At 39.0% G+C, this 26,463-nt stretch overlaps 1 protein-coding gene and 1 pseudogene across 2 annotated transcripts in view; one reads left to right on the top strand and one right to left on the bottom strand.

The window, feature by feature from the left end:
• The first annotated feature begins 338 nt into the window (after window positions 1–338).
• LOC102904907 (vomeronasal type-2 receptor 116-like) lies at window positions 339–22,709 on the top strand (annotated as a pseudogene).
• LOC102928556 (vomeronasal type-2 receptor 116-like) overlaps window positions 17,840–26,463 on the bottom strand; it is a 22,464-nt gene continuing 13,840 nt past the window's right edge. Inside the window, exons 5-6 of one of the 2 annotated variants that reach the window (XM_076568100.1) lie at window positions 25,373–25,465; window positions 17,840–23,707 (exon numbers count right to left, since the gene is read on the bottom strand). In XM_076568100.1, coding sequence (XP_076424215.1) covers window positions 23,646–23,707; window positions 25,373–25,465 — 155 coding nt within the window. In that variant the 3' untranslated portion in view covers window positions 17,840–23,645. Of the gene's footprint in view, window positions 25,466–26,463 lie in introns of both variants that reach the window. The other variant, XM_076568097.1, reaches the window with a different exon arrangement.

Below are 26,463 nucleotides of genomic sequence, written 5' to 3'. Positions count from 1 at the left end.
AGCCATGAAACTGATGGAGGAAACATATAAAGATATCTAATAACTCAGGAAATAAGATCACATCTTAGAGGCCCATGTGCACAACCAATGCCGCTATACCTCTACCCATTGTAGCCCCAGTCGCAGACCAGTTGTCAGGACTCCTGTAGGCAGCCCTGACTACCACTCTCCCCATGGACCCTATAACCTACAAGCTCTACCCCACTCTCCAAACTCACCCATTCTCTGAGACCAAAGCTGTTTCCTGAGACAGACACAGACGCTGCCAGGTCTGATTGGATCAAGAAGGGAGTCTTTGTTCTTCTACCCAATCACTCCAGCTTCAAGGCTTTAGGCTCATGGGTACAACGTGCACCGCAATATTCCCACTCATTGCAGCCCCAGTTGCAGACGACCAGGTAGGCCTGACTAAAAACCCCCACTGGACCCTGTGAACTACGAGCTCCACCCCATTCCCGAAGCCCACGCATCTTTTGACACCACAAATGGTCCCTGAGTCACAGACTCTTGCCAGCTCCTATTGAACCAAGAGGCAAGTCTTTGTTCTCCTAGCCTCCCACACCAGCCTCTAGGCTTTAGACCCAGGGGCACAAATTGTGCCCATATACACCCAACCATTACAGCCCCAGTTGCAGGCCAGCAAGCAGGAATCCTGCAGGTAGGCATGGCTACCACCATCCCCACCTGACTCTAACCTACAAGCCCCACTCCACCCCCACCCAAATCCACCTATTCTCCAAGACTGAAGCTGCTACTTGAGACACAGACTCCTTCAGCTCCTATTGGATCAAGAGCTCTCAATGTACCAAGAGTGCTGATTGGACCTAAGACTCAGACACCATTTGCACTGATTGTAGGAAGAGATGGGTAGATGGTAATGCAAAAATACATTCAACAACATAAAGACCGGTATGGCACCACCAGAACCTAGTGGCTCTACATCAAGACCTGAACATCCCAATGCAGAAGCAGCAGAAAAAGTTGACCTTAAAAATGAGCTTAAGAAGATGATAGAGGCTTTCAAAGAGGAAATGAAAAATCCCTTAAAGGAATCAAGGAAAAGACAAACAAAAAATTGGAAGAAATCAATAAATCTCATAAAGAAAGTCAAGAAAAAGCAATCAAATTGGTGAAGAAAACTGTTCAATACTTGAAAACTAAAATAGAGGCAATGGAGAAGACACAAAGTGAGGGAATGCTGGAAATGGAAAATCTGAGTAAACAAACAGGGACTACAGATGCAAGCATAACCAACAGAATGCAAGACATAGAAGAGAGAATCTCTGGCACTGAAGATACAATAAGGGAAATAGATTTGTCAGTCAAAGAAAACATTAAAGCTAACAAAATCATAACACAAAATGTCCAGGAAATACCAGACACCATGAAAAGACCAAACCTAAGGATAATGGGAATGGAAGAAAAAAGAATACCAGCTCAAAGGCACAGAAAATATATTCAACAAAATCATAGAAGACAAATTTCCTAACATAAAGAAGGAAATGCCTATGAAGATACAAGAAGCTTACAGAACACCAACAGACTGGACCCCAAAAAATTCCCCTCACCATATAATTATCAAACTACTAAACATACAGAATAAAGAAAAAATATTAAGAGTTGCAAAGGAAAAAGGACAAGCAACATACAAAGGCAGACACATCAGAATGATACCCAACTTCTCAACGGAGACTCTGAAAGCCAGAAGGTCCTGGACAGACATTATGCAGACACTAAGAGACCATGGATGCCAGTCTAGACTATTATACTCATCAAAAATCTCAATATCCATACATGAAGTAAACAAAATATTTCATGATAAATCCATATTTAAACAATACCTTTCTACAAATCCAGCTCTACAGAAAGCACTAGAAGTAAAAATCCATCCTAAGGAAGATAGATGCAACCATGAAGACACAAACAATAGATATTTCCACACCAACAAATAAATCCCAAAGAAGGGAAAAACACAACCCTACCACCAAAAAATAACAGGAATTAACAATCACTGGTCATTAATATCCCTTAATATCAATGGACTCAATTCACCTAAAAGACACAGGCTAACAGAATGGACATGAAAACAGGACCCATCCTTCTGCTGCATACAAGAAACACACCTCATTTGAATTCTACACAGGTACCTGCCCTGAGGAGATTTCTACCAGAGTCCAGTACAGAAACTACAAACAGCTAGGATACTGATCTGAGGGATATTAAATGAATCTAAGCACATTGAGTTCTTTAGTCTATTCACTTTTTTCTTCTATGTCAAATTCTATCTATACAGATTTTCTGTTCTCATACTTAGCTCCTCTCAGTCCCTTCTGCTCTCAGTCCCTTCTGCTGTTCTCTCATTTCTATCTAGTTCTTTCCATTTTCCTCCTCATCTTTGTTCTTCTAAATCAGTTCTCACAAGTGTTGTGCGGAACCAGTATATACATAAGCAGTAACTCTTTGGCAAAGCAGTGTGAGGGTTGAAGCTTTCAGAGTTGCAGAGGGAGATAAGGATCTACACATAAAGCAATAATTGTCAGCTTCCAGCTACAAATGAAATGGGGGAATGACTAAAAGGGAGGTCTCTGGTAGGGTCAACTGAAGACTAAGTTCAATTAGGGTAGGCTAAAAAGAAATTTATGTGCTCAAACTATAATCTAGAAGTGGTTAAATACAATTTTAGGAGTTTATCTATGTCAGTATAAGTTGTTAGTAAAGTAAAACTGTCTTTTATTCTTAGGCAACACTCCTCCCCCTGCTCATCCCTGTTGTAGCTGCTTTCTGGTAGGGTGGGTGGGAGATGTATGCTCAGTTGCTAAGCAACCTACATCAGAGCATGTAGCATTTGGTTAGTAAAAGCACTTTCACTTATAGTAATTGCTAAGGAGGAAATCTGGCTGAGCACCTGGCTGAGGAGGATTAAATCTTAATTTGCACAAGATGCAAAGCTTAGCATCTATCATATGCCTGGCCTTTTTAGAAATCTCCTTTTGAGGCCTGGCAGTGGTGGCACATGCCTTTAATCCCAGCACTCAGGAGGCAGAGGCAGGTGGATCTTTGTGAGTTCGAGGCCAGCCTGGTCTACAGAGTGAGATCCAGGAAAGGCGCAAAGCTACACAGAGAAACCCTGTCTCAAAAAAAAAAATCTCCTTTTGTCCATGGGAAATAACTCAGTAACTTAACTCAGTAATTAGCAAGTAGCTAAAACATCATCCCAGAAATGTGAGCAGGAAATAAATTAAGGTCTTGTGTAAATAAACCATGCTGAAGGTAAGGAGTTGTGTATTTATTTGATAGTGGTTATTTTCTGTATCTGTGGATGAGATGAGCTCATGTTTATCTATCTGCACTTGGTCTTGGATAAAAAGGTATCTTTTTTATCTTTGCTGAAATACTTGTCTGGAGAATGTCCCTGGACAGATGTATATTAGTAAAAAATAAACACATCTGGGGAAGTTATCCAATTATCAAAAAGTACAAAGAAAGTTGTCCCCATAAGATTGAGAAGCAATCATGAGATTACATGTACATGTGACATGGAAATGCATGGCAAATGAGGAGAATCATAGCTGTTATTGTATAAGAAGTTTATAACAAGAAACAGCCAATTCATTAAAAAGGCAGTAATTCTATAACACCTTGTGTGATGGTTTCCTCTAACAGAAAACTTAGCTGATAGGTTGACCTTCTGAACTCTAGTGGTCATCTGCTGTATAATCCCATAATCTTTTCCTACCAGCAGCTCTCAATACACATCACCTTCAAAAACAGACACTACCTCAGAATAAAAGGCTGGCAAAAGACATTCCAATCAAATGGACTCAAGAAACAAGTTGGTATAGCTGTTCTCATATCTAACAAAATAGACTTCAAACTAAAATCAATCAAAGAGATCAAGAAAGATATTACATATTCATCACAGGAAAAAAATCCAAGATGAAGTCTCAATTCTGAACAGTTGTGTCCCAAATACAAGGGCACACACATTTGTAAAAGAAACATTACTAAAGTTTAAATTACACATCAAACCCCACACATTAGTAGTGGAAGTGTTCAACACCCTACTCTCACCAATGGACAGATCTGCCAAACAGAAATTAAACAGAAAAATAAGGGATCTATCAGATGTTATGACTCAAATGGATGTAATAGATATCTACAGAACATTATACCCTAAACACAAAAGAATATACCTTATTCTCAGCACCCCATGGAACCTCCTCTAAAATTGACCACATACTTTGTCACAAAGCAAACCTCAACAGATACAAACAAATTGGAATAACCTCCTGTATTTTATCAGACCACCATGGCTTAAAGTTATAGTTCAACAACAAGAAAAATTACAGAAAGCCTACAATCTTATGGAAACTAAATAATGCTCAACTGAATCACCAATGGATTAAGGAAGAAATAAAGAAATTAAAGATTTCCTAGAATTAAATCAAAATAAATGTACAACATACCTAAACTTATGGGACACTATGAAAGCAGTGCTAAGAGGAAAATTCATAGCACTAAATGCCCACCTACAGAAAATGGAGAAATCTCACACTAGTGACTAACAGCACAGCTGAAAGCTGTAGAACAAAAATTAGAAAACTCACTCAGAAGGAATAGATTCCAGGAAATAATCAAATTGAGGGCTGAAATTAATAAAATAGAAACAAAGAGAACAATACAAAGAATCAATGAAACAAAGACTTGGTTTGCATGCAGATTTCCCATGTCCTGCCTAGCCTGTGGTCAGGACAAATCTCTCACTCATAGTTCTGCAGCTTTTTATAAAATAATCACACAGAGGATTAATACTATTTACAGCCGCTTGGCCATTAGCTCAGGCTTATTACTGACTAGCTCTTACACTTAAATTAACCCATAATTCTTATTTATGTTTAGCCACATGGCTTGGTAGCTTTTCTCAGTTCTGCCATGCCATCTTGCTTCCTCTGTGTCTAGCTGGCTACTCCTGACTCAGCCCTTTCTCTTCCCAGAATTCTCTTCATCTGCTTACCCTGCCTATACTTCGTGCCCGACTCTTGGTCAATCAGCATTTTAATAAACAGTGTACAAGGGCATTATCCCACATCATTGGTTCTTTGAGGAAATCAAGAAGATAGACAAACCTTTCTCCAAATAAACCAAAAGGCTGAAAGGGAGAGGGCATCCATATTAAAATACTAGAAATGGAAAAGAAAACATAACAACAGACAATGAAGAAATCCAGAGAATCACCAGGTCATACTTCAAAAACTTGTACTCCACAAAATTGGAAAAATCTAAAAGAAATTTACAATTTCTGAATAAGTACCACATACCAAATTTAAATCAAGACCAGATAAACTATTTAAATAGACCAATAACCTCTAAAGAAATAGAAACAGTCATTAAAAGTCTCCCAATCAAAAAAAATGCCCAGGACCAGATGGCTTTAGTGAAGAATTCTACCAGATTTTCAAAGAAGAGCTAATACCGACACTCTTCAAGATGTTCCATACAATAGAAACAGAAGTAACATTACCAAACTCTTTTTTGTGAGGCTTCAGTTATCCTAATACCCAAACCACACAAAGATGTAACAAAGAAAGAGAATTACAGACCAATCACCATCATGAACATTCATGCAAAAATAATGAAATACTGACAAACCTCAACCAAGAACACATCAAAAAAATTATCCATCATGACCAATTAGGCTTCATCCCAGAGACGCAAGGATAGTTCACCATATAAAAATCTGTCAATGTAATACACCATATAAAAAAACTGAAAGAAAAAAAACACATGATCATCTCAAGAGATGTTAAAAAAGACTTTGACAAAATCCCAAAACGCTTCATGATGAAGGTCCTAGAGAGATCAGAAATATAAGAGATATACCTAAACAAAATAAAAGCAATTTGCAACAAGTCAACAGCCAACATCAAATTAAATGGAGATGAACTTAAAGTGACTCCACTGAAATCAAGAACAAGACCAGGCTGTCCACGCTTCCCATATTTGTTCAAAATATTACTTGAAGTTCTAGCTAGAGCAATAATATAACAAAAGGAGATTGAGGGGATACAACTTGGAAAGGAAGAAGTCAGACTTGCACTATTTGCAGAAGATACAGTAGTATACATAGGTGACCCACAAAAAAATCTATCAGGAAACTCCTACAGCTGATAAATTCCTTCAGTAATGTGGCAGGATAAAAGATTACTCAAAACAATCAGTAGCCTTCCAATATATAAATGATAAATGGGCTGAGAAAGAAATCTAGAATCATCTCGATTAATAATAGATACAAATAATATAAATTACCTTGGGGTAACTGTAACTAAGCAAGTAAAGACATGTATGATAAGAACTTTAACTCTCTGAAGAAAGAAATTGAAGGAGATATCAGAATTGGAAAGATCTCCCATGCTCATGTATAAGTGGGATTAACTTAGTCAAAATGACATTCTTACCAAAAGCAATCAACAGATTGAATTGCAATCCCCATTAAAATTGCAACACAATTCTTCACAGACCTGGAAAGAACAATACTCAATTTCATATGGAAAAACAAACAAACAAGAAAAACAGGATAGCTAAAAGAATCCTGTACAATAAAGCAACCTCTGGAGGCATCACCATCCCTGACTTCAAGCTCTACTAAGAGCTATAGTAATAAAAACAGCTCAGTATTGGCATAAAAACCAACATGTGGACCAATGGAATTGAATTAAAGAACACCCACAAGCACCTGATTTTTGACTAAGAAGCCAATACTGTAAAATGGAAAAAAGAAAGCATCTTCAACAAATGGTGCTCATATAACTGGATGTCAACATGTAGAGGATTTCAAATAGAGTTTTATCACCATGCATAAAACTCACGTCAAAGTAGATAAAAAAAAAGACCTTAACATAAATCCAGTTACACTAAACATGACAGAAGAGAAAGTAGGAAGTAGTCATGAACACTTTGGCACAGGAGACCACTTCCTAAATATAACACCAGTAGCACAGACACTGAGAGCAACAATTAATAAATTGGGTCCTCCTGAAACTGAGAAGCTGTTATAGAGTAAAATACATGGGCAATAAGACAAAACAAAAGCCTGGAGAATGGGAAAAGTTCTTTACCAACCCCACATCTGACAGAAGGCTCATCACCAAAATATATAAGGAATTCAAGAAATTATTAGACATCAAAATCCCAAACAATCCAATTTAAAAATAGGCTACAGATCTAAACAGAAAATTCTCAACAGAAGAATCTCAAATGGCCAAAAGATATTTATGGAATTGCTCAACATACTTAGTCATCAGGGAAATGCAAATCAAAATGACTCTGAGATACCATCTTACACCTGTCAGAATGGCTATGTTTAAAAACACTGATAACAGTTATTTCAATAGGATGTGGAGCAATGGGAACACTCCTCCATTGAAAGTGGGAGTACAAACTTGTACAGTCACTGTGGAAATCAGTATGGCGGTTTCTCAGAAAATTGAGAATCAATCTACCTCAAGACCCAGCTATACTATTCTTAGGTGTATACCCAAGAAACACTTAATCATACTACAAGGACACATGCTCAACTATGTTCATAGCAGCATTACTCATAACAGCCAGAACCTGGAGACAATCTAGATGTCCCTCAAACAAATAATAGATACAGAAAATATAGCACACATACACAATGGAGTACTACTCAGCAGTAAAAAAAATGACATCATGAAAGTTGCAGGCAAATGGATGGAAGCAGAAAATATGATCCTGAGTGAGGTAACCCAGACTCAGAAGGACAAACATGGTATGTCCTCATTCATAAGTCGATACTAGATGTAAAGCAAAGGATATTTTGACTACAACCCACAACTCCAGAGAAGTTAACTAAGGAGAACCACAAGAGGGATAAATGGATTGCCCTGGGAAGGGGAAGTAGATGAGATCTCTATGAATAAACTTGGAGTTGGGGGGCCACCCATGGTAGGTAATGGGGGATGAGAACATAAGGGAATAGGATGGTCAAGCTGGAACAGGGATAGAGTAGAAGAACACCAAAAGAGATATCATGATAGAGGGAGACATCATAGGGATAGGGAGAAACCCTAGGTTCTAGGGAAGTTCCCAGGATTCCACAAGGGTAACCCCAACTTAGACTACTGGCAGTAATGGAGAGGTTGCCTGAACTGGCCTACTCCAATAATCAGATTGGTGAATACCCTCACTGTCATATTAGAGACTTTCTCCAGTAACTGATGGAAGCAGATGCAGAGATCCACAGCCAAGCACTAGGCCAAGCTCCAGGAGTCCAGTAGAAGAGAGAGAAGAGGGATTGTATATTTGCAAGAGGGATCAAGATCATGATGGAGAAATGTACAGAGCCAACCAAACCAAAGTAGTGGGAACTCATAAACTGTGAACCAATAGCTATGGAGCCTACATGAGACTGGACTAGGCCCTCTGCATAGACAAGATAGTTGTGTAGCTTGACCTGCTTAAGGGGACCCCTGGCAGTGGGGTTGGGATCCATCCCTGGTACACGAGCAGGATATTTGGAGTGCATTACCTATGGTGGGACACCTTGCACATCCTTGATGCAGGTTGAGGAGCTTTGACCTGCCTTTACTGAATGTACCTGGCTCTGCTGACTCCTCATGGGAAGCCTGGACCTAGAGGATGTGGGAATGGGTGGTAGGTTGTGGGGGCAAAGGCTGGCAGGTGGGAGGAAGGAGGAGGGAGGAGATTGTGATCTGTAGTTGGCATTTAAAATGAATAGAATATTTCTTAATAATAATAATAATAATAATAATAATAATAATAATAACCACAAATTAACAAGTGTGATTGCATAAAATTATTTTTTCTTCCTTTAAAAATGTTATGAACAAGGTAAAAGGCAGCCTACAAACAGAAAGAAAAATATCTGCTAGCTATACTAGACTGAAGAATATTGAGAATATAGAAAGAAATAAACTGGGGATATAGATGCGGGTCAGCATTTTGGAGCACTTGCTGTTCTGTCAAAGAACCTGAGTTCAGTTTCAACCACCCATGTTGGCAGGCACCTCAAAACCACTTAAAACACCAGCTCTGCAGGATCCAGCTTCCTCTTCTGAACCCCATGAAAACTATATTCTCAAGTGCCCATACCGATACACACACATATCTTTTATCAAATGTACATCCAGTACTCATATAGCCAAGGTGAAATTCTCTGTCAAAGCTGACAAGAACACATTTCTCTCATTTTCATGTCATCCACTCTCATCAACTTCTTTAGGTTTTTACAGGCTCTGAAGCCTGTAAAAGTTTCATGTTTTTCCAACCTTACACAGGGTAATTTGTGAAGCTTTAGCTGAAAATGGCGTTGAATTCACAACAATCTTTGTATTAACTAAAAAGTTTGTATCTATAGAGCCTTATCCATACTAAACCCTATGCCCTTATTTTTAGATTACCAACTCGAAACTTCCAGTTTGCTCTGCCCTTGGCTTTTGCTGTGGACAAAATCAACAGGAATCTGTATCTTCTTCCAAATGCATCGCTAATGCTTTACTTCTTCATTAATGCTTCTGATAATAAACAGGCATTTAAAAATTCCATGAACTTTTCTGCAAGAAGATATAATCTTCTCCTTAACTATATCTGTGAAGATAAGACAACATGTCAAGTAGTGATTACAGGGAAAATGTTAGCAACGTTCCTGAGACTGACACCATTTGTTCAGCTCTACCGATATCCACAGGTGAGGTTGTTTTGGTGGAAAAGTATGGAATATTTCTCTTTAGTTGGTATAGCCTGGTGCTAAGGAGAGTATAAGGTGGACATTGGCTTCACATTCATGTAAATCAGTTTCAAACACAATTAATCAGGCATTCAGTGTGACTTTCACAATTCAATGTTTGATATGTAGATGAGAAGAAGATCAAGTCAAGTCAAGGGGATTTTCCTTGAACAAATTGTAGAAAAGTGGTTTTTTTTTCATGTTTCTAATGGGGTAATAACTGTAGTGATAGGGAAAAATTGCCTTTCCTGTCATTTAAACTGGTGCTTCACACACCTCAGGGCTCCCATTGAGGTTTCTGACAGTCCTCTACCTCATGCTACTCCCTGTGTTTGTTTTTCAGCTCACCTATGGACCTTTCAATCCTATCCTGAGTGATCATGAACATGTTCCCAATCTGTATCAGATGGCCCCCAAGGACACAGCTCTGGCCCTGGCCATGGTCTCTTTGGTTCTTCACTTCAACTGGAACTGGTTTGGGCTGGCCATCTCAGATGATGACCAGGGTCTCCAATTTCTCTCAGATCTGAGAGGAGAAACTGAAGTCAAAGGAGTCTGCTTAGCCTTTGTGATCATGATCCCAGTCAACATGGAGTTATACATGTCAAGAGCTGAAGTGTATAACAACCAAATTGAGACATCATCCACAAATGTTGTTATCATCTATGGTGACACACACAGCACTCTGTGTGCTTTAGAATGTGGAAATCACGAGGTATACAGAGAATATGGGTCACAACCTCACAGTGGGATGTCACTACAAGTAAGAGAGATTTCACACTTGACTCATTCCATGGGACTCTTGCTGAGATTTCTGGTCTTAAAAATTATGTTCAGACATTGAACCCTTCCAAAATACACAGACAAATTCCTGGCAGGACTAGGGTGGATTACTTTAGATGTGAAGCCTCAACATCTAACTGTAAGATACTGGAGAACTGCTCATCTAATGTCTCACTGGAATGGTTAATGCTACAGACTTTTGACATGGCCTTTAGTGTTGATGGTTATGATGTATACAATGCTGTGTATGCTATGGCCCATGCTCTTCATGAAATGCTTCTTCAACAAGTAGAAAACCAGCCAATCAATACTAGGAAACCACTGGATTATGACTACTCAGAGGTACTGTATCTTCCAATGGATGGTACTTGGTGTCATTAATGTTATATTTTTTAAGAGTCTCTCACATGCTCAAACCAAGGAGTCTAGTAAAATCTTTCCCAACATAGAAGGATTTCTGTTTTTTGTTTTGTTTTTGTTTCTGTTTTTTTTGTTTTTGTTTTTGTTTTGGTTTTTTGAGACAAGATTTCTCTGTGTAGCTTTGCACCTTTCCTGGAACTCGCTTTGGAGACCAGGCTGGCCTTGAACTCACAGAGATCCACCTGCCTCTGCCTCCCAAGTGCTGGGGTTAAAGGCGAGCACCACCACCGCCCAGCATATACAAGGATTTCTGAACATTTTATTCTGCCAAGGAAGTAAATCTAAATGTGCTTATAATCCTTTAAGACAACACAGTGGAGTGGAAGACAGAATTTTTCAATGAAGTTCAATGATTTTGTTATAGATGACCTCAACATTGTCAGCCCCGTTCCAATATTGGAAATACAATCAATATTTCTTTCATAAATTCATTCCAAAATTAGACCTTGTTCTTTTATTTTGTTTTTGGAACAGGGTCTCATTATGTAGCTCTGGCTGACCTGAAACACACTATGTAAATGAAGCTCGTTTGAATTAAGAGTTTCACCTGCCTCTGTCTCCTGAGTGTTAGGCTTAAAGATCTGTGCTTCCACACTCAACTGTGACATTTTTAATTGTCATATATGTGGTAGTCACTATAGGGTTTACTTAAGTATACTCAACTGATTCTAACCCTACTGTAGACTCTGGGGATCTTATCCTCTTGTTTATTTTGAGAGCAATAAAACAAGAAATAGTGGTGAGATTCTGTTCAATACCTAGTTGTGTGCCTGTGTGAGTATGTTTTTGTCTGATTTTCTGTGTGTCTTTGTTTATGTCTTTGTGTATGGGTATTGTGTCTTTGTGAGTGTCTGTATATATTTCTGTGCCTGTGTATGTGTGTGTATATAGATGTGTTACTATGAATATACGATAACTCTCTCTTGTGTATGTGTATACCTGTGGATATGAGCACATATTTGTTGAGTGTATATATCTCTTTGTGAATATTTGCATCTCTGTGTGTGTCTCTCTCTCTGTGTTTTGTGTCTGTATGTGCCTGTGTGTTTCCGTGTCTGAGTATGTATTTGATTGTATAGGTTTATATGTATGTATGTGTTAGTGTGGCTGAATTATGTGTGTGCCTCTGCATGGGTGTCTTTGTGGAAGTGTGTGTGTGTGTGTGTGTGTGTGTGTGTGTGTGTGTGTGTGTGTTGTACACAGTTACATTTGGTGTTTGTGTATATGTCTGTGTTTGTGTTTGATGATTTCCTTTGAGAGTACTAAAATTCAAGGAACACAATGACTTTGTATATTCACATGCTTTTACTGAGTTTTTTTTCTCTTGGGCACCTTCAGTAAAGTTGCCTTAGGATGAAATCAGAACAGATTTTCTGACTTAAAATAAGGGAATATGCACTAAAGAATGTTTACCATCTCTCAGATTCACCAATTTCTGAAGAATTTGAAGTTTATTAACCCTGTTGGAGATGCAATAAATATGAATCAGAAAGAAAAACTGCAAGCAGAGTATGATATTTACCATATTTGGAGCTTCCCCCATGGTGTTGGGCTTAAGGTAAAAATAGGAGAGTTTAACCCATATTTTCCACATGGTCAACAGCTCCATTTATTCCAGGATATGATAGAGTGGGCCACAGGAACTAGACAGGTGAGTCTGACAAAAATGTACTGATGCACACCTCACAGTTTTAACCACTATTCAGTGGGGCCATTTGGGTTTCCTTGTGACTTAGTGAAATTAGATGGTTATGTGAAGACTCAACTTTAGACTTTCACTTTTGTACAATTTTAATTTTTAGTAATTTTTTGCAAATCTAAGACATTCATATGATGGATATTTATTACATTAGAATCTCTCTGATTTGTAAACAAATATAAAACTAGCTGTGGCCAATGTTTGATATTATTCCCAGTGAGGTTGTCAATGTTCTCCTGGTACCATTCTGATTACTGCCCATTGCTTTTCTTCTCTTCTGTTGAATCTCAAATCTATATGCTAAAAAGACTGAAGCTATTTGTAAGGAAAGATTTGGAACAAAGAACAGATATGCAGGTCATTAATTTATAATTTTATTCAGGTACTTTGACCAGGAGGTCCTAAATTGCCAACATCTCTAACAATACATTTGCATTTTCATGGCCCAACTTAGATATGTTATTAATTATAACTTATTTTTTTAGACTTTTTATGAATATGGACGTTTTGCCTGTGTATATCTGTGTTCTGTATCAGTATGAGGTAGCTAAGTATGACAGAGAGTGTTAAGATACCCAGGAACTGAAGACAATTTTGAGCCTAAGTGTAGAAGTGGGTGACTGAATAGCAAGTGCAATTGATTGCTGAGCCACCTCTCCAGCCCTGAAGAAATTCCTCGCTAGGAGGGCATTTTCTTGCATCTTAATTCTTTTGTTTGTTTGTTTTTCAAGTCAGGGTTTCTCTGTGTAATTTTGGTGCCTGTCCTCAATCTAGCTCTGTAGACCAGGCTGGCCTCGAACTCACAGAGACGCAACTGGTTCTGCTTCCAAGTGCTGGGAGTAAAGGCATGTGCCACCACTGTCTGGCTGCACCTTAATTCTTGTATAACTCCTTCAAACAGACAATCAATCAATCCAACAAAGAAAAAATTGTCTTGTTTTCTTGTTTGGTTGGACAGGTACTCATAGTCATAATGATTTGGCTTTCAGGAAATTTGTAAATAAAATATCTCATTATGTGTCCTTGGGTATATTGTAGGCATTCATTCTGACGTGTCTAGTTTTATAGTATCTGAACTACATCGCTTACTAAAATGATGTGTGTTGAGTTTGAAAAGCTTTACCTTTTGAAAAGTCTGCAGACTTCATCTGAAGTGATATCTCAGGTTGCTCAGATACAGTTAAATAAACAGTTGATATTCTGTTTTCACAGTGATGAGATAATTGTGCTAAGAGAACAGAGCAAAGGGGCTAAAGTTTTCACTACTGAGCTGCACCACTAGATCAGAAGAGAGCAATGAAATTACACGCCTGCTTCTACCAGGCCTAACTTGAACAAACATTACAAAAACATCAACCAAAAGGATAGGAAGGACTAAAAACAACCCAACATGTGCCCTATTCCAGATATGCAAATCATAATGCAGAAATGAAATCTGCAAACAGTGAGTCAGCAGGACTTCAAATGGTATAGGCTTAAGTGACAGTGAACTCAATGACATACCAAAGTTTCAAAGAATAATTGTAAGAATGTTCGAAAAAATCAAAGAGCATAACAATTACCTCTAAGGATTAGATAAGGTTAGATCAGAAACACTTGCAAACAATAGGAAATTGAAAGAGGATGTGACAGAAATTCAATAAAGGTACAATAACAATGAAGAATTTATACCAAAATTTTGAAAAGGAAAGTCACAAGAATTCAAGCAACAAACTGTATAAAACATGTTCTTTCAGAAAGTCTCAAGTGGAAGACAGGCTTTCAGAACTTGAAACAAGGCAGATGAATTTTAATTCAAACTATGACAAAGATAAAACAATAAGGAAGGATGAAGAAAACACAAGAGACTTAGGAGACATCAGTAAAAGACCAAATTAAGAAAGCACAGGCACAAGAGGAGGAAAACATGTGAAAGGACCAAAGATATTTCTCATAAAGTGACAGCCAAGATTTTACCAAATGCTGGGGGAGTTATAGCCATCCAGGTAAAGAAAGCAGTAAGAGTGCCTAAAAGACAGGTTCCCAAAAGGTCCTGCCCCTGTTAAATATTACCTAAAATCTGAATTAGGCAGAATACAGAGGAATTTTATGTTGCAAGAGAGAAGATCAATTTCATTGAAAGTTCCCATCGTAAGAACAGTAGCTATATTCATAGACACTTTAAAAGGAGGGAGTATCAATTATGTGTTTCAAACAAAGACAAAACTTCCAACTTCAATTACTATACCCAGCAAAGCTGTCCTTCATAAATTCAGGAAGATAGAAAAACTTGTAATGGTGACCATAATTGCAGGAATAGCACTAAGGGACACACTTGAAGAGTCTCTCATGCTTCACACTCCTTCACATTGAATATTAAGATAAACAGTAGATGTCACAGGAACATACAGACTACACTAGATCACTAGACAGAAAAGCAAAGCTTAGAAATATATTAAAAGTTATAAAAACACAATTTGACTAGACTCACCACATAGCTTTCATTAATAACTGAATTTGAAGAATCCTACTCTCTAATCAAAGGACACGGATAAGGAAATTATTTTTTTCTTTTTGACAAAACAATACTTTGTTGCTCAGAATGAATACACTGCACTCATGAAGAACAGAGTCTCAGCAGTAAAGGAAAAAGACGATTCCAGGTAAAGTGACTCAGAAAGAAGAAAACTGTAGTCCAATCTTATGAACATGGATGGAAAAATTCCCAAGTAAACACTGGCAAACAGATCAAAACAGCACATCAGAAAGATCAATCTCTATACCCAAGATGACTTTATTACAGGGATGCAAGGATGGTTCAACATATGCAAATCATTCAAGTACAATATGTCACATAAATATACTCTAGGACAGAAATTATATGCACATCTATAAAGATACAGAAATGTTCTTGAGCAATGTTCAGCATCTCTTCAGAGAAAGCAAACAAAAAACAGAAAAAAAAAACCCTTGAAAAATAGAAAGGACGTATCTTGACAAAATAAGTTTCTATAAGACAAAGCAGTTAACATTGTACTACATATAGAGAAACTTAAAGCATTTCCACTAAATTCAGAAATAGGACCAGGTGTGGTGGTGCTTCCCAGAAGAATGAGCAATTAAGAAAATAATTCACCAATGTGACCAGAGGCCAATTAGATGGAGACAATTTCTCAATTAAGTTTTTATTTTTTTTCTTGTAGCTTTGATTTGTGTCAAGTTGACAAAAACTAAGCTATACAATGTATGGATAGGGTGAACAGTTCAGGCATTCCAGTGGTCACATAACATACACTTTTAGTAGTTCAGAAGCACCTCAATGTTTCATCAATTTGTTCTCACATATTCATGTGTGTCCTCGTACAAAGTCCTGAAAGAAATGTGTTCACTCAGGTCATGTATAGAAAGAAAACTTGTTAACTATATGAGATGCTATAACTATTGAAAGAGTAGTCAGACTCCTGGCCCAGCATCTGTCTGCTTTTCCTCAGATGCCTTCTGCTGTGTGCAGTGTTGATTGTCACCCTGGATTCAGAAAATTCCAACAAGAAGGAATGGCAGCCTGCTGTTTTGATTGCACCCCCTGCCCAGCAAATGAGATTTCCAATGAGACAAGTGTTTACTGCAGGGAGAAATTCTTCAGATTGACTTTCTTCTCCTATCCATACTGTGACATTGAAGGGGCCTGGAAGGGAGCTGCACTGCTGTGTGGTATTCACCAGAGAAGACTGCACGGACATAGGTTTAGTCAAATAAAGTCTTGATTAGCTGGATAGCAATTATACTGGGTGTTCAGGACCCAGTGTAGCCTCAGCCTTTCTCAGGATGAGCTTTTGAGCATGAGAATCATGATCTGTGTTAACATATTTCAATTACCAAGGACAGTCAGCTAGGAGCAGATCTACAGAAGCTGAAAAGCAAGGTTAGTACATTTTGAGACTTTCCCAGAATTATAAGGACCATAGTGGATTAGGTCTTTGTTTTAGTTTTGCATGTGGTGCCCTCTCTGTGTGCTGAGTTTTGCAGTCTGAATGATATTTCTATCATGAAATCGGTTGAGCTAGAGTCTGGGGACCTACTAAGTTCTGTGGCCCTGTAACAGCACAAATAAAATCCATTCCTTTACAAGTGTATGATCAATAATAATGTCCTTATATTTAACACCCTGTGCCTTCACATATATCTTTGACTCATTGTAAAAAAAATTGCTGGTAGTATTTTCTAAAAGAAAATGTTTTTAAAAATCAAAAAGCCCTGTGAGGGAATTCTACTGTATATCTGTCCCATTGATTATATTTCTGTAAAGATGCATGTAGACTAGATTGTAGTCATGAATCTTTTTAGATATTTAGTTATTCATTTTTCCTTCTTGAATATATGTATGGTTTCCTGTGTGAGTTTATGTGCAGTAGATTTTGGAAGCCAAAATAGTGCATACAAGCCTCTGGAACTTGTTACAGACAGATAAAAGCTTCCACATGGATGCTGAGTCCAAACCTTTGTTCTCCACAAGAGCTGTAAGAACTCTTAACTGTTGAGTCATCCCCCGCCACTGAAGTCACGAATCTCACACAACTTGTTCTTGCCACTGCCCACAAACATTGCTGACAGTGATATTGAGCCATCATGTGTTGGGATGGTAAATAAATATTGTATGGTGGTGGGCATGCTATTTATACAGCATTAGATGAATTGCTAGTATTTTGTGTTGTCATTTAGCTGACAGGTAAGTGGGGAAGACAGCATGGAGATGTGAGTTCAGGGTGGTATCAAAAGGCTGCAATGGGAACCTGCTAAGGAGTCTTTGGGATGATGCAATTGCTGTTACTTCCATGTGAGGGAGGTTCACAGAGGGTTTTAATACTGATGCCATTGTAGGATGTCAGGTGACTAAAGAGTAGAAATTGTGGGTAAAATTACTAGAAACAGCTAAACATGAGTCAGCACCATGCCATGTAATTTCCAGAGTTCCCACTTACAGGTTCAATATGATTTCATATCAAAAAAGTGGAGTAAGTGTGGACAAATAATGTAGAGAATGATAGGCATCATACTAAAGTTTTTATACACAGTAGCAATAATTCCATAATACTATAAATAGAATAGTTTTGTAGTGAAAAGAAATAGCCACAATTATTCAAATGATATTGTGATACAAACAGTCCATATAAGTCAACCAGTTGTTGATTTGGAGATAGCCAAATACAAAGTCGAAGCCAGAATTGCTTTTCACTTTTATTGCCAGTCATTGTCTATAATGCAAAGAACATTTAAAAAAGAATTTAAGGAGCTGGAGAGATGGCTAAGTGGTTAAGAACACTGGCTGCTGTTCCAGAGGTTTGATTTTAATTCCCAGCAACTGCACAGTGGCTCTCAACCATCTCTAATTAGATCTGTTGCCCTCTTCTGGTGTGAAGGCATAGATTCAGGCAGAACACTGCATATATAATAAATAAATTGTTTTTAAAAAAGGCATTTAGCCAGGCGGTGGTGGTGCATGCCTTTAATCCCCACACTCAGAAGGCAGAGTCAGGTTGATCTCTGTGAGTCCAAGGCCAGCCTGGGCTACAGGGTGAGTTCCAGGAAAGGCACAAAACTACACAGAGAAACCCTGTCTCAAAAGACAACAACAACAAAAAAAAAAAAACATTTAGGATCAGTGAGAAGAGTTATCAGGAAACTCTCTCACCAATAAAGCTAATGACCTGAGTTCATCCCAGGATGCCCATTGGTGTGAGATGGAGCCAACTCCTACAAGATGCCTTCTTGACACCTTGTACTCTACATGAAGTCATTCCATACACACACACACACACACACACACACACACACACACACACACACACACACACTCACATGCAAATAGTAAATAAATAAACAGATGGTAATAAAATAGTTTTAACATAAAAGTAATATAAATGCCAATTATAATAATAAATACCAAAAAATAAACAAGAAACTCTTATGTTTATTAATATTTTAATTAGGTGTATGAAGAGGGTATTAAGTCCATACAGGCCAGGTCCATGTAAAGGCCATCCAAGCCATCTGATGCCCTTTTTTACAGCAGTGACAGATGGTAGTGTGGAATCAAATGTGTATTCTGGGAACTGGACTTAGGCCCCTGTAAGAGCAGAACATACTCATAACAGCATAACAGCTGAACTATTTTTATTTTTTCCAGCCCCATAAATAGCAACAAACAATAAAAAACTGTAATCATAGCTGTCCATGAATGCTAGGTTGGTTTTTTTCATAGAATGACTTAAAATCCTGGAAGCACATCATTGCTCTCCATTATTATCCACAATTTAGAACTATTACAATCATATTTCCTTTACTTGCTGTCATGAAAATTACAACTTATGAATATGGATTATTCTTGTTCAATTCAAATATTCTGTGTTACCACTCTCACTTGGGAGTTCTCACGTTGTCTTGTTCATGCTGTTTTACCAATAACTCCTTCACCATTGAGTACATTAGTAGAACCCAGGTCTGTTGGAGCCCACAGAGGTTTCCTAGTGATATCTGAGCTTGATTTACCAGCAGGGCTGCATAAGGGGATGACTGGACTGGACCTAAGGCCTGGGTATAGGTGTTTGGTAGGGTCTGTACCTGGTTGTATCTCGTAAGGGGGAGGTCTTTAGGTCTTTTGCCTCCCTGGCATTGTTATAAAAAGCCCTTTGGAATAAAGTTCTGGGATGGTAGATTAGGATCTAGGCCGCTCTGAAGCCTCTCTCTCTCTCTCTCTCTCTCTCTCTCTCTCTCTCTCTCTCTCTCTCTCTCTCTCTCTCTCTCTCCTCTCTATATTTCTATCTAAATCTCTTATCCCTCACTCCTCAAGAATATCCAGGGGGAAAGGGTTCCCCCCACATGTCTCATATAGAAGGAAATTAGTGAAGGAAGTAGGTGCTCTGTGCTCACTATGGTGGTGGTATAAGATACAAGCTATGTATGTATAGAGTTTTCTACCTTTATTAGTAGGATTATTTCACTTTATAAACTGTTTGGTATCCCTATTCCCCAATGAGGACACATCTAAGGTAATCATATTTAATTAATCTATCTTTAGAATTTCATATATCATTTTAAAACCTCCCTCTCTCCCCATTGAATTCCCCATACACCCACCCAAAACTCTCAAACTCATGAACTCTTTCATTTACTATTTTCACACACTTTCTCATTTACTGCTTTCACCCACATATGCACATATGCATGCACACGCACAATAGATTCTATTTGATGTTTCTCAGCTATTCATATGTTTAGTGATGACCATATGGGAATTAAAAAAATGTATAGAGGGTCTCATCCTGGATAAAACCAAGTCTCCATCTCTCATGAGGGGATCACTTCTTTTTTTTCTTTTTTAAAAATTATTTAGACAATTTATATTCATTTTACATACCAACCACAGATTTCCCCTCTCCTCTCTCCTCCCATCCCCCAGCCTTCCCCCCAACCCCCCCCCATTCCCACCTCCTCCAAGGCTAGGCTTCCCATGGGGAGTTAGCAAAGCCTGGTACATTCAGTAGAAGCAGGTCCAAATCCCATCCCCACCCCCGGCAAGGCTGCACAAGGTGTCCCACCATAGGCACTGGGTGCCCAAAAGGCCATTCATGCACCAGGGATGAATCCTGATCCCATTGCCAGGGGTCCCATAACAGTTTAAACTAAACAACTGCCTTACCTATGCAGAGGGCCTAGTCCAGCTACATGAGGGCTTCAAAGCTTTTGGTCCACTGTTCATGAGTTCCCACTAGTTTGGCCTTAAGGTCTAAGTTTCCCCATCTTGATCTTAATGTGCCTTGCTCATAGAATCCCTCATCTCTCTTATCCACTGGACTCCTGGAGCTCAGTCTGGTGCCTTGCCACGGATGTCTGCATCTGCTTCCATCAGTTACTGGATGAGGGCTCTATGATTCACCATTCTGATTACTGGAGTAGGCCAGTTCAGGCACCCTCTCGACTATTGCTAGTAGTCTAAGGTGGAGTTATCCTTTTGGATTCCTGGAAACTTCCCTAGCACCAGGTTTCTCCCTATTCCCATGATATTTTCATTTATCATGATATCTCTTTCCTTCTCTCCCACTCTGCCCCTGTTCCAGTTCCTATCCTTTATGCTCTCATGCCCCATTCCTTACCCTCCTTTGCACCTACCCCCAGTTTGCTTGTGTAGATCTCATCTATTTCTCCTTCCAAGGGTGATCTATACATTCCTCTTAGGGTCCTCCTTGTTAGCTAGCTTCTCTGGAGCTATGGGTTGTAGTCTGGTTATCCTTTGTTTTACATCTAATATCCACTTATGAGTGAGTACATACCATGTTTGCTCTTCTGAGTCTGGGTTACCTCACACAGGATCATATTTTCTAATTCCATCCATTTGTCTGCAATTTTCATGATGTCATTGTTTTTTACTGCTGAGTAGTACTCCACTGTGTATATGTGCCACACTTTTTAAAATCCAACCTTTGGTTGAGAAGCATCTAGGTTGTTTCCAGATTCTGGCTATTATGAATAATGTTGCTATGAACATAGTTGAACATTTGTCCTTGTGGTATGATTGAGCATTCCTTGGGTATATGAGAGTGTGTGTGGGGTCATCCCTCACCCCCACAATTCCCCAAAGTACTCTTGAGTAGGAGCAGCAGGAAATGTTAGTTAGAGGGATAGAGAGGAGAAAAGAGAGAAAATATAGGATGGCCTGGAGAGGACGTGGATACTAATCGAAGTCTCTGCCCTAGTGTATTTAAAGGAATGCCAAGGGGTGGAACAAAAGACCTCCCCCCAGCACAGCTAACGGTAGACCCTCTCAGACACCTGCACTCAGGCCCATGATCCTAATCATCCTCTATGCGGACCTGCTGGGTAAAGCCATCAGGAAAAATTGGCTCCAAAAAGAGGGCATCACTTCTAATTCGGACAGAAAAATTCATGTTATAGTGAATCCACAGGATCTGTGTTTGTCCTTGAAGAAAACAGGCATTATGAAATGGAAGCATTGCTCTTCAGAAAATTCTCAATTATATCTTCAGTGATAAAGAATGTGGATGTTGTAAAGATTCCACAGTACACTGGCATGGCCTGTCAATAAGAAATGCTGAAGTTCCACTAACAATACTTTTGTTTTCTGCATCAGATATGGATCAGTGTATGAAGTGTCCAGAGGACCAGTATGCCAACATGGAGCAGAACCACTGCCTCCACAAAGATGTGATATTTCTGACCTTTGATGATCCCTTGGGGATGACTCTGTCCTGCATGGCCTTGTGATTGATTGCATTCACCATTCTGGTTCTTGGGGTCTTTGTGAAGCACCAAGACACTCCCATTGTGAAGGCCAATAACCTCACTCTCAGCTACATCCTGCTCAGCTCCCTCATCTTCTGTTTCCTCTGTTCCTTGATCTTCATTGGCCATCCCAACTCAGCTACCTGTATCCTGCAGCAAACAACATATTGAGTTGTATTCACTGTGGCCATTTCCACTGTGTTGGCCAAAACAATTACTGTGGTTTTGGCTTTCAAAGTCACTGCTCCTGGAGGAAGGATGAGGTGGCTCCTGGTATCAGGGTCACCCAACTACATCATTCCCATCTGCATCATCATCCAAATTATTCTCTGTGCAATCTGGCTGGGAACATCTCCTCCCTCTATTGACATTGATGCACACTCTGAGCATGGCCACATCATCATTGTGTGCAACAAGGGCTCAGTAACTGCTTTCTATTCTGTCTTAGGATACCTGGGTTCTCTGGCCCTGCTGAGCTTCACTGTAACTTTCTTGGCCTGGAATCTCCCTGACACATTCAATGAAGCCAAATTCTTGATGTTCAGCATGCTGTTGTTCTGCAGTGTTTGGTTCACCTTTCTCCCTGTCTACCATAGTACTAAGGGCAAGGTCATGGTGGCTGTGGAGGTCTACTCCATCTTGGCCTCAAGTGCAGGCTTGCTGGTATGCATCTTTGTCCCCAAGTGCTACATCATTTTGCTAAGATCAGAGAGAAATTCTCTTCAAAAGTTAAGGGAGAAAACATCTTCCAGAACCACCTATTAGGATACAATGCAAGATGTACACATTACCTAATCACTGTCACTGTTTCTTGTAATAATGATTCCCAGAAGTGTCATGTATACTATTTTTCTCTACATTGTCTCCCATAACCTTCTACTCAGCCACCTATTTTTACAAGACTTGAATATTGGATGTTAGTATGAAGTGGAAATGTTCTTTTCTTCACAAATATACAATAAAATTTAAAGCAAACTCAGAGGCTTCTTTTTGAGATGTTAGCAAATGTAGGACTTTGAAAGCAATGGAGTACTGAGGGAAAATGCAGGAATTTTGTGAACTCATGTTAGCAGATGAAGGCAGAGCAAGGCTATCCCTTGTAGGGGGAAAACTTGATTATCCTCATGCATTCTGAGAGTTAGAAGAGTAGAACTTAAGAGATAGGGATGTTTTGGTAAGCAGATAGAATAAATGCAGAAGCTGGAGAGATATCTCAGGAGACAAAATCATGTGTTGCTCTTGCAAAGTGGCTGAGTGTGTAGTTCACACACCCTGTAATGGTAGCTCCAAAGGATCAATGCCCTCTTAAGGCCTCCAAGGACACTTATATACACACTTGCATATAACAATACACTCAACACACACACACTCTCTCTCTCTCACAAACACACACACAAAAAAAAAATCTGAATAGTGGGTTTCTATGAGAATGAGGGGAATGCATAATGGTAAGAGCTCTGGGGCTTTACAGGTGCATGAGGCATTGTCTTCCTCTTTTGGGGACTCCTTATGTAAATAAGCATGTGCCAGTCCCCACGTTCCTTATTGATTCTTATTTAATCTTCTTGAACTAGTCTTCCTGACTGATCTGACTCTCTCTGACATAGTTCATGAAGTCCTAGTTCACATACAGCCATCACCCAGATCAGTTGTGAAGCCAAGCACCATGATCTTTTGCTGATTCTATCTGGAGTCCTGGGTTCAGAGAAGCCTCCACATCAATGGTTGCAAATGGCCTTCCTGGATTGTAGGTCTTTCCCAGTCTGTAGGAGTTGAAGGAATATGCACATATTTAGCAAAAGGTGAAGGACTTAGAGGGAGTGACAAAATAAAGGCTGACTGGATGTTTAGAGTAACACAGAGAAGTGAGTACAGAGTCAGTGTGAGTAGTTACATCTGGGCATTTGACACAGGGCATCATAATTCAAAGAGAGGCTCCAGGTATTGACTGCAAATTGCTGTTCTGGTTGACATTTGGTGTTGGGTTATAAAAGGAGGTCCTAAGTTTGCAATAACTTAGTATGTAGCTCATTACGCAGTGATCTGGTATAGTATAATCTTTATGAAAAGTTACATCGAATGTGAATAATTTGGATTTCTTCAGAATAAAAACATGTAATAAAAGAAAGCATGACAAATTGGTGAAATGTCTTAGGGGCTTCAAAAACAAAACACTATATCAACACAAATTTGTTGCACTGAATGTCAAATTTATAAAATATTTAAGAATATTTACATATATGACTCTTGAATCTGTTCATGAGCATACGTAATTGATAGAGGAAATAAATCTTATTTGAATCCAGTTGTCAAGCTAATAAAATATGTGAATGATCCAAATAGAAGAACTCACAAATAAGGATTTCATCAGCAAATGAAATCAATAACACAAAAGTAATAGTGAATGAAAGAAGAGGACTCAAAATTCAGGCTCTCAACATGAAAGAAAGGATGGATGCAGAATTCATTTAGCTTAATACTATTACTTAAAGAAATAACAGCCTATGGGATCAAATGCCAAATTATGACTTCATAGGTGAGTGTTCAGATAGTGAAGAACAATCATGCTTCCAATCTCTTTAAGACACATGGTAGCTAGGTTTCAAGGTATTTCCTCCTAGCATATGTTTTGTCCCTAATGTAATGAAGTGAATTCCTTTCTGGCCTTAATAGTATGATGTAACACTTCGGGGCAAAGATGATGCCTAAGAGTGATGTACTGGAAGCCAAGATAGAGAGGACTTCCATAGCCACCATGACCTTCCCCTTGGTGCTGTGGTAGACAGGGAGGAAGCTGACCCAGACACTGCAGAACACCAGCATGCTGAAAGCCAGGAACTAGGCTTCATTGAATGTGTCAGGCAGATTCCTGGACAAAAAAGCCATAAGGTAGCTCCCTAGAGCCAGTATTCCAAGATATCCCAGGATGCAGTAGAAGGAAATAGCTGAGCCTTTGTTGCAAATGATGATGATGTGTCCATGTTCTGAAAGGACATCTTTGTCAGTAAACGGAGGAGAGGTTGCCAGCCAGATTCCAGAGAGAACAACTTGCAGCAGAGTGCAGATGGGAATGATGAAATTGGGGGCCCTTGCTATCAGCAGCCACCTCCTCATTCTCCCTGGAGTAGTGATCTTGAAGGCTATGAGTACAGTGAGAGTTTTGGCCATCACAGTGGAAAGAGCCACAGTGAACAGAAGTCCAAATATGTTCTGCTGCAGGATACAGGTGACTGTGCTAGGATGGCCAATGTAAAGCAAGGGACAGAGAAAACAAAGGATCAGAGTGATGAGCAAGATGTAACTGAGATGCTGGTTATTGGCCTTGACAATAGGAGTGTCTCTGTACTTCAGGAATACCCCAAGGACAACAGCTGTGAGTAATGAGAAACCCAGGGACAAGAAGCTGAGTGTCTTTCCCAGGAGCTCACCATAGGCCAGAAATGTCACAGTCTTATGTTGACAGTGGCTCTTCTCAGTATTTGCATATTGAGTTTCTGGACACTTGACACACTGATCCACATCTGGAAGAAATGCAGATCATCATGAATGCATTCTCAGGTTCTCCTTCCCCCCTTTTTAATATTTTATTTTATTATTATTTTTATTTTACATACCAATCACAGTTACCCCTTTTCCCACTTCCCCTGACCTCTCCCCACCCCACACTCATCCACTTTTCATATGGGATAAGGCCTCTCTTGGGTAGTCAACAAAGGCTGGTATCCTAAGCCACTTCCCTGCTCCAGAACATTGCAATGTTATCTAAACCGTCTTCCTCTGTTTTAGATACATATACAGAAGGAATACACTCAATTTATCTTCTGATTCATGCTGACAGAAATTAAACAAAGCTAATGCTTTTTCAGTTGTTACTCATATGGTATCCTCACCTTAGTGACACTGTAGTATCTGTTTTATAAGTCATTAGAGCACTGATGTACATTCCATGAACCTGATTTGGCTCTGACATTGCCTCTTCATTAATACATCTCCATTCTTAATAGGGCATGAAACTTCAGTGTAATAGAATGTCCTTTGAAATGCTTATTCTACAATGATGTTCTCTTCTACATATCCCAAATGTATCTACTTTCATAAAGTCTATGGTGTTCTCTAAGTTTTGTCATTCTCTGAAGGAGCCTGAGTGAATTAGTATTCTTAAATTCTTGTGGCCTTGAATAATTTCATCAGTGACACTGCTCTCATTATTCTGTACAATATTACCTATGTAATGCATAGATACAGCACTGCTCATGTATTCTTATGTCTTTATGGAACAGAGTTTGAATGCTCTGTTCCTGGTATCTTATCAATTTATTCTTGGATTATGATGTATACTTATGGATTTTTCTGTTATATTTTCAATGTATTAATAATGCCCATATTTCTATACAGTTTTTTTTATTTTTGATATATTTATTTCTCTTTATATCACCATATTAACATTCTTAATCCCTATATTCTGATAGTGATTCTGCTATCCTTCAACTCCTTCAAGATTCTCCCCACCTCTATGCCC

This window comes from Peromyscus maniculatus, chromosome 1 (assembly GCF_049852395.1).
Source record: "Peromyscus maniculatus bairdii isolate BWxNUB_F1_BW_parent chromosome 1, HU_Pman_BW_mat_3.1, whole genome shotgun sequence".
NCBI lineage: Eukaryota > Metazoa > Chordata > Mammalia > Rodentia > Cricetidae > Peromyscus > Peromyscus maniculatus.
This window is presented reverse-complemented; position numbering and strand designations above follow the sequence as displayed.